The sequence below is a fragment of the Polyodon spathula genome, chromosome 7 (genome assembly GCF_017654505.1).
Source record: "Polyodon spathula isolate WHYD16114869_AA chromosome 7, ASM1765450v1, whole genome shotgun sequence".
Classification (NCBI taxonomy): domain Eukaryota; kingdom Metazoa; phylum Chordata; class Actinopteri; order Acipenseriformes; family Polyodontidae; genus Polyodon; species Polyodon spathula.
Window position 1 is genome coordinate 25,358,080 of NC_054540.1, and position 9,974 is coordinate 25,368,053.

At 37.2% G+C, this 9,974-nt stretch overlaps 1 protein-coding gene and 1 long non-coding RNA gene across 5 annotated transcripts in view; one reads left to right on the top strand and one right to left on the bottom strand.

The window, feature by feature from the left end:
• Positions 1-9,974, bottom strand: part of LOC121318421 — an 85,836-nt gene that overhangs the window by 56,097 nt on the left and 19,765 nt on the right. The window lies entirely within an intron of this gene.
• Positions 1-9,974, top strand: part of LOC121318419 (bile acid receptor-like) — a 30,031-nt gene that overhangs the window by 18,595 nt on the left and 1,462 nt on the right. For all 4 annotated transcript variants that reach the window (XM_041255063.1, XM_041255059.1, XM_041255061.1 and 1 more), the window contains 3 exons: positions 372-471; positions 1,245-1,391; positions 9,524-9,637. In XM_041255063.1, coding sequence (XP_041110997.1) covers positions 372-471; positions 1,245-1,391; positions 9,524-9,637 — 361 coding nt within the window. The remainder of the gene's footprint in view (positions 1-371; positions 472-1,244; positions 1,392-9,523; positions 9,638-9,974) is intronic.

Below are 9,974 nucleotides of genomic sequence, written 5' to 3' on the forward strand. Positions count from 1 at the left end.
CTCACTGTGTGACCCTGAGCAAGTCACTTAACCTCCTTGTGCTCCGTCTTTCAGGTGAGACATTGTTATAGGTGACTCTGCAGTATAGTCTCGTATCTTGTAAAGCGCTTTGTGACGGTGGTACACTATGAAAGGTGCTATATAAAAATAAAGATTATTATTACCTACATACCTCTATGATTCAATACATCCTATAAAGAAAGTTAAATTAATTAAGGATTGGTATAGTTAATGTCCATACCAAGCATTGGACATTGGATTTGTAGATTCAAATCTGATATTAAGTGAATGTATGGTTTCGTTGGGGTTATAAACAACCCCCCCCCCGGTTTTATCAACCTTTTAAGATCATTTTTCAATTTAATTTTCAGCTTCAAGAGCAATTCAGTGCTGATGAAAACTTTATTTTGCTCACTGAAATGGCTACAAGTCATGTGCAAGTACTGGTGGAATTTACAAAAAGGCTTCCAGGTATTTCATTGCATCTTTACAATAACTCAAATAAAACTATTTCTCAACTGAAATGTATATATTGGATATATAAGAGCTTATTTATTGTTATGCCCTTTACATTTTAACAAACTTTTGTTTTTAATATGTACTACCACAGTTCATACTATTGGCTGAAATTTACTGTGCAGCTCCATACTGGAAATTCATTTCACAACCAGCTTGGATTATCACCCTCAAAATCAATAGAATTCAAGAGTACCAAACCCTCTAACGAAATGAAAAAAGGAATTACATTACATTAATCCATTATGAGTTATTGTGTGCCAAAACAATTCCAGTTAGAAGATGGTGGAGAAGGCTGAAAAAAAACATATGCTTCTTCTATTAGTAACTGTATAGTGGTTTTAAAGGGAACAGTATCAGACCTAGATAATACTAACTCATGTTTAACTTAAATATTATTACCTTTCATTGAATACATAATGTAGCACTATATAACTTGTACATAACTTGTACATAACTAGTACGAAGTACATAAAGTTTCATAATGATTATAACAATCTTATCTTTTGTATCTTTTATCTATGTACTACCATTGTTTTTTTTTTTATGATTCAATGTAATTTTGCAAGCTATTCCGGGGCATATTTTAAAAGTATTCACTCCATTACTTTTATCAACTTCTATATTTTTTAAAAATAAATTTCCAATTTAAGGTTTAAAAATGATAATTGAGAGTGCTCAAGAAACCTTTCATTATATAACTTTGTGTTTCTTTTAATGTTTCTTAGGATTCCAGTCTCTGGACCACGAGGACCAGATTGCTTTGTTAAAGGGCTCTGCAGTAGAAGCAATGTTCCTTCGATCTGCACAGATATTTAACAGGAAGCTGCCGCATGGGCACAGTGAGATGCTGGAGGACAGGATTCGGAAGAGCGGTATGTTAACAAAAGATAATAGCATGTATAAATACTCAGGAATCAATGAAGGTTAAATACTTAAAATCTATTACATAAATCTAAGGATGGCACTGCTATAATAATACTAATAATACTACTACCGGTAATAAAAATTTGTGCCATTAAATATATGCAGGAAGGAACTACTCAGTGTGTAAGTTACGTTAGGATCCATACTACTGATGTTACCATACCTAAAATTGTTGAACCACGGTATCTTCTGAGACTCCGTTCCTCTGTATAAACTATATATATATATATATAATATATATAGATATTATATATATTATATATAATATATATAGATCTATATATATATATATATATATATATATATATATCGTTTTAAAAAAAAAACCTCTGGTAAATTATGTTTTTAATTTTGGTCAGAAAAAAAGGATAATTGCATTGCATTTTACAACAAACTACTGTATCAACAAATACACGTACATATTTAGACAATGAAGAGCCTAGACAAAAAAGGAAACTATCACTAACTAATGGGAAACCCCCTGACTAGGTATGCATATATAATTCCTGGGAGAGGTAATGGTAGGGTTAACACATAGATCTACTCAAGGAGATACGGCTGGTGCATAGGGCTCGTTACAACACGACAACGAGCCCTGAAGCATATTTAGCTTGGTTTTGTGTATTTGCTTCTGGGATGCTGTATTTGATCACTTCCATTAGTTGTTACCATGATAATCAGAATGTGTTATTGCTCTACACTCAGTAAAAATAATTACTTTGCTTAAAATGTTATGTTGCTTTACAAACATGTACATTGAACATATCGCTCTCCTATATATATATATATATAGAAAATAATATATGCCTCCCTGTTTTTTTTTTTCGCTGACATAAATTCATTCTTATTTGACACTTTCATTCCCATTAGAAGCAGGACTTTGCAATAGTGTGAAAACAACCAGCATGTACTTCAAAATGAATAAAATCTTTAGCAACCAGGCACAGCTATGAATAAAAGAACATAAGGCAAGCAAGCGTGATGTGTTTCCTAATGTTAAATGATCACTTCACACCAGCGGGGCTATAGCAGTTCTCTAAATCAAAAAAATAGAAACATTTCAGCATTTCTTTCAGTATGCTGGTTAATAAAATATTAAAATATGAGCTAATATTGTTCCATCTTGTGAAGGAGCTAGCACAAGTTGGCCTTCAAAGCCTATGCTGCAAAATGCATACAACTGCATTGATTGTTTTGAGTACAAAAGATTTCATTTTAATCCTGCTGTTTTCTTTAAGAGTATGCAAACGACAAATTAGTCATATATTTCCCATCTAATATGAAATTGTAGTAATAGTCTACCCTAGATGACACTTTAGACAGCCTGCTGTCAGTTTTGGGTTTGTGATTAACTATTTCAAGCAGCCGTTTCATTCTTTGTTTTTTTTTTTAATGCTCAATATTGACTCAGTGCTGTACATTTACACGTGTGAAGGAGCAACAACAATAGCACACCTTACAGACACATTTTAACATTAAAAAATGATTCTCAGAGGCTTGTTTTCAGAATTGTGAGCCAGTGTGCAATAATTTACTACAATTTAAGCTAGCTTACTTTAGCATTCTGGACTGTAGAATGAGCCGTACATTTCATGACAATGCAAGCTGAGCATATAAGGAAGAAAAAATAAACCTCACATGTACTGGTTGTTATTTAGGGAGCACTTGGTTGAGGTTTACTCACTTGTACATCCCTTGTTGCTAGGGAGAGAGAACAAGCCCAGAAAATTAAATTACTCATTACCATCCAACTTAGCTTAAGACGGGGGCATGAATTATACATCCAATGGGTAAACCAAGACACTGGGAAATATGAATATTTAAGAGGAACGGTTTTTGTTTTCTTGGAACATGGTGCCAATTACAGATCCCCTCAACAGAGGCCCTATCAAGTGATCTTTACTTGTTTAGTTTCATTCTTTTCGGAGACAAGGTTGGGTTTCAAGAAAAGATTGGTGTGAGTGAAAAGGGGGGCCCTTGACACCAGCTGCAGCTGCTTCAGTGTGAATAAAAATAAAAGCTACCATTTCTGCGACTCATGAATGACTGACTTGAATACATGGAAAAACATACATTGCAAATACAGAGCTGAGTAAATATGTCAGGCTTTGCCTCAGTTATACTGTTGTTTTACAGTAGGGTTCAAAACAATAGCAAGAGCACACCTGGGCTAGATTCACCTCTTCTAGGAAAACCAGAGTGCAATTTCACCAAGCTCCCAAATGAACTCGGTTTAATTCAGAATAAATACTTTAGGAGTAAAAAAAAGTACAATGCAGTAGAGCTACTGTCAACCAGGTATTGCACCTGCTTGTTTCTTTCTTCTTCCTGTGTGGTTCATGTTGTTTGGTTTTTAGAGTACGTACAAATTCAAAGATCATTTGCACAATAAATACAGTATATTGTGTGTAAGCAAAACATTTTTGACCTAGTTTCATATATCAACGTGTCACATGGTGAATACTGAATAACACTGTAAGTCTATAATAAGAGCAGCGTACATTTTTTGTGTTTTGTCACCATGTGAAAGTTGTTTGAATATATTTAAATGTTTGTATTTGAACAACATTAAAACGGAAAAGTAATTTCTATGGAATTTATAAAAGAAAATGTGACCCCTGTACAGACAGAGAGTCTTGTACCAAAGGTAGTACATCAGTATATGACTGGACAGGCAATAATATTCACTACATTAATGTCACCTCTTCTTTAAGAAAGAATGCTCTAGAGAAATCATTGTTTTAATCATGACATCAATGGTACTATTATCACCCTGCCTCTATTGTTAGCTTGTGACATTTTTCAGCTGTGAGAGACCAAGTGCTGCCAACAATCTCTTCATCTGTCAGGCTTTCCACTTGAGGCCTCCTCGTGTATTATTTATGGATTATCCTCCAATCGTCATGAATTTTAAAAACACTTGCTGTAAAGAAAACGGTGCCTATCTGCCGGTGACCTTTCCCAATGTGTTTTTATTCTCATGCTGATGCACTGACTGAATGGTCTTTTAAGATTCCTATTTCTATAGGAGGAAGCAGTCTGATTGAGAGGCTCTGTTTACACCCACATAGTTCTTTACATGAAAATGCTCTGCTCCAAATATACCAGGCAGACACAAAGGCTTTCCAAACAGGAAGTCTTTCATATGTTCAGTGGTAACAAAGCCTGATTAAGACTTGGATGGAAGGAAAACAGATTTAGGAGCCATATAGGTCTCAGACGGGGAGCCCTCTACACAGGAGGAGTCCTCCATTCACCCTTCAAACTAAGACTAGCTAGCAGCCCTTGTGAGCAGAGCTGCAGCCTGGGTCCAGATCCTTTGGATTGAGGAGACCCAGGTCAGCCGATTGGTTTTTGAAACCTCTGTGTTGACTACACAATGCTGTAAGCCCCTCCTGGTCTCCCGGATTTCGTGGAGGAGTTGCAGTCTTAGTGGGACAGCCCAGCATCAGCGCCCACTTGCTCCAGACGGGTGGAAGCATTGTAGGCCCCCCAGAGCCAGAGAAGCTAGGGCTTCAGCATTTCCCGCCCGTTGATTCCGCGGTGGCTGCCTTAGTGCAGGCATCGACTATTTCAACGTTGTCCCATGAGTTCTCCTGCACTGGCAGCAAGACTAGCAAACATCTGTGGTCTGCTGACTGTGTACCAATTGCAGCTGTTGCAGGACCTGTCTGCCCAGCCTTCTTCTCATATTATTAATGAGCTGAGGCTGATGAATGATCAGCTGCTTTGCATAGCTCGGCATGGTGTCCAAGCTATCGGACGTAACCTAAGAGCCCTTGTGGTTGCGCTACGCCAGCTTTGGCTCTCCCAGGCCAGGGTCCCGAATGCGGACAAAGCATCCATGCTCAACGCGCCCATCTACCCTGGCTATACCTTTGGGCCAGCCATGCTGCAGCGGTCTCACTGTGCAAGGGAGTCGTCAAAGCAGCTCATAGATACCTACACATACCCAGCACCAGGGTAACAGCAATGGAGACCCTGGACCCATCTGTGCACTGTCCCAGTGACTGCTCCACCTGGGCCAAAGAGGCAGTACCCCCGCAACTAACCCTTGACAGCGGCAGGCACTGCCTGGCAGAGATCCCAGCAGCGCCCTCAACAGAGGCAGCGCCAGCCGAACACAGCCCAGCAGCAGCAACCCGGTTGGGCTCTGGCCTCAGGCCCTGCACCCGTTCAGCCAGCATCCGCTTCTAGCATACTGGCAATGCACCACCACTGTCGTGGCATATGTCAATCACCAGGGGGGTCTACGATACACAGGGTTGCAACAAGCGGCTTTCCAGTTGCTCATCTGGGCACAAACATTTTTTCTGTCCCACAGGGCAGTCCACCTTCCAGGGGTTTCAAACCAGGCAACAGACCTGCTGTCGAGGGGGGCTTCTCAGCACGCCGAGTGGCGTCTGCATCCCCAGGTGGTAGCCATGATTTGGAACAGGTTCGGCAGCACAGCAGTCAACCTGTTTGCCTCAGAGGAGTCCACACGTTGCTCTTTGTGGTTCTTGATTCAAAGACGTGGGGGCCATCTGGGAATCGATGCCCTAGCCCACAGCTAGCCTCAAGGCTTGCTGTATGCCTTCCCCCCTCTAGGACTGATCCTGTCCTTCTTGGAGAAAGAACTGAACGAGGGCGCGAGGGTCCTCCTGGTTGTGCTGCACTTGCCCAGGAGGATATGGTTTGCCACTCTGAGCCAGCTCATTCAGAGACCCTGGACATATTTTCATTTTATTTCCTCTAGAGGAATTACACTCTTTGATGTCACTACTGTGGTATTATCACACTTTTTTCATCCATATAAAAAGTGTGATAATACCACAGTGAAAAGTGTTTTTTTCTTTTATGAAATTCTTTCATCCATGTCTCCTCACACACATGCTGTTAGAATGTGAAATGCTAACTGTAACTGTAGACAGCTGGTTTTCAAAGTCCTCTTTTAATTTAGTAGATAACACCATCTAGTGGTACCATCAGGGAAAAGCATTTAATTTCTGAAACATAGTAACTCAAAGTCTATTAAAATGTCATACTTCTATTAAGTTGTCAAGAAAATCATCGCCGTTGGCCAATTGGTGTTCATTAAAAATAGATCGCATATATGTGTATATATATACATACACACACACACACACACAAACACACACACACACACACACAATAACAGTAATATTAATAATAATAAATTATTTAAACGCACTATAGGGCTGTAGAATCTGTAATTATAAGGTTGTAATTATAATTATGTGGTATATTAGCAACCGCAGAGCACACCTCTCGCCTCCAGTCACAGGAATTAGACATATATAATATATATATATATACTTAGAATTTGTGACCTCTGTGTACCCAGAAATTACCGATATGTAAGGTACATTGATAATGATTTTGGTTCAGTTTTTAAGTAGCCTAAAATTACAGATATATTTCAGACATATTAATATGAAATCACAGAATATCAGTTTATAACATGTTTAAATAAACAACAATGAAAACCGCATTCATCTGCGTGTAATTTTAGGCAACTTGAAAACTAAACAGAAATCGTTATCGACGTACTTACATATTGTTAATACTGTACATAGTCCTTTAGTACAGTTTTTTAACTTAACCGTTTAATTGTAACATGCTCATGTTGATTTTACAGGAACATACAATCTACAGATTCCAGTTAAGCTTTGTAGAACAACATTTTTTGAACCCCCCCACACAAAGTTATGATACTCTAGAGTATCAAATATGTCATATACATTGTTTTAATTCCAAGTCTATTTAACGAAAGATGTTAAACATGTATATACAAACAACATAGAAGTACTATATATAATTCATATTAGTACTGTATTTCTAAACAAACTGTTGGAAATGTATATTTTCTTGTAGAAGTTTTTTTTTTATTTTTTTAAAGGAAAAAAGATACTAGAATGATCACAGAAAATCACATCAAAGTGTGCTCGCTCACTAGGGGTGCACAGTAGGGGTCACAAATTCCAAGTACGGTTTGTGTAGACACCACAATGTGAAAGTAATGTAAAAAGTCACAATCTACTCAAAGTGCCATTCTTTTGTAAACAGTATTCCTATGCTATAAAAAGTGATCGAATCGTAAACTTTTAATAATGGGACCTGCATACATATAATACATTTTGTGACACCCCCTGAAAACTGTGTGGTGAATAAGCTAGTGGCATGACATCTCTTTAAAGTCTGACCAATCAGGGTGAATTTAGGACACAGAGACACTATTTATCATGACATCCCAAGTCCCGAAGTCAAATGTAAATATAAAACTTACGCTTCAAGCTGATGTCTTTTTTATGTGCATCATCGTCAAAGGCTGATTGCCGCGACAAAGTAAAAACTATTTAGCTTGACTACAGTTAATCGCTTTCTCTTAAGTTTAATTAAAAAAAGAAAATAGAACAACAAACAATGAACGTTAGTGTGAATTTAATGTACCCACAAGATGGACACCTTCACTTACTTCCAAAAATAGGAACAGCCCTTACATTTTACACATGCAGTATCTCAATTAAATATGCCCGACTCACCCAATAGCATTTGTTAAATTGGTACACATAGATAATACAATTTTTGTAACCACATGCAGCTTGAACAGTCTAGTCAAGATATGTATGTTTTTGCTTGTCAGCAATTGTTCATCAGGGCACACCATCTTTGTTTACTTTCTATCCCTCCTAGCCTCTCTTTGGTGAATAGAATGGTACGCATGCATAATATTTGAAAAGGGGCCTATGGTAGTTTTAACTGCCCGTGTGTCTGTGCCGTGGTGAGGAGACGTCACATGAAAACCCTCAATTGAACCAAACTATACTACTAGACATCAGACAATAGGATGTAGGTTGTGTAAGTACCAGCTAATAATCCCCAGAAAGGGGCAGTTATTTTGGTGTGTGGTTAATTCAGGTTTCGCTGTGCATCTAACTCCTGTTAAAAAACAAAAATCTGACATCATTCATTAAAAATACTTCAAAATGCAAAAAATAGATTCATGAAGATGACCTGACCTTTGTAAGTGATGCAGGATTCATTTATCACTAACCTATAGATTTTAATGAAGAAACAGCTAACCCAAAAGGTTTTCAATATTTTAACAGCAGCTAGCTCAGTTAGAGTATCCTCATACAATTTTAATACAGCTCGAAATTGATTTATAACTAATACTTTATGACGACGGAGGAAGGGGGTTGGGGGGGGGGGGGGGGGGGGGGTGTGTGTGTGAAGGGAATGAATGCTTCTTAATATATTTATTTAAATGAGAATGACACATGCTTTCATGAGTTTCTTCATTACTGAAGATGTCAGTGTACTGCTGGTTAATGACACACCTTGATGAGAATAATAGATAGATAGAACCAAGCTTACAGGCTTATAGTTCTTGAATATGTACTGACTTTTTATATGTCATGTTTGGAACTATAAACCTCCTTTTAGCACTCAGCTGGTGCAGACATGTACCAAAGCATACAGTACTTAGTTAATTTTAAGGTCATCATTATAACTAAAGCTAAATACAGTAGACATTGTAGAAACTTGCATCTCGGTTTCTGATTTGAACCCTCAGGACATTATGACAGTAACTGAACAAATATGCATTGAGTGCATGCTTACTAAAAGGTATTCAGGGAGGGTGTAGCATGGACTGTCTCACCCCCACCCTCCTCAAGTTTCACGATTGTCGCTTACAAGGGCAATATTGGGTCAGATATTTGTTTAAGTAAGTATCTCAGTTGTCTATGCGCTAAAGAAAATTAAGAACAGCAGAGATTGGTCTCAAATAAACACATCAATGTCAGTCATTCTCATGAGTTGTTTAATTTGCTCATGCCTATGCAGACAAACTATCATTTTTTTCTAGCATAAAATAATCTTCAGAAACTAAAATAAAGTCAACAAAACAACCCTGCCTCCATTGTGATTTTTAGCCCTGCAAATATACTATATACTGTATTTGAAATATACAGAACTAAATGTAAAAACCATGTAACCATATTAACTGGCAGCACACTCTAACTTATGTCCAGAATAAGCATGTTTTTCCTCTGTCTTTGTATTTGCTTGTTAGGTATATCAGATGAATACATCAACCCAATGTTCAATTTCTACAAAAGCGTTGGAGAGTTGCAGATGACTCAGGAAGAGCATGCTCTTCTAACAGCCGTAACTATCCTGAGTCCAGGTATTTTATAAACCCTCTGAAACAGCCACAATAAACTAGTATTACTTATATCGTTTTCTTTTTTTTCTTTTTTTCTTACAGTATTTGATACCTGCATTCAATTCCAACAGAATTATTATTTTCCATATTGTATGTGAATAATGAATAATGAACAAAAAATATGAATCCTTATCAACCAAAACAATTATAAAATTGTAAAAACAAAAAAAAAAATTTGTGTGTGTGTGTATATATATATATATATATATATATATATATATATATATATATATATATATATATATATATATATATATATATATATAATGATATATATATATATAAGTTGGCTTGTGAA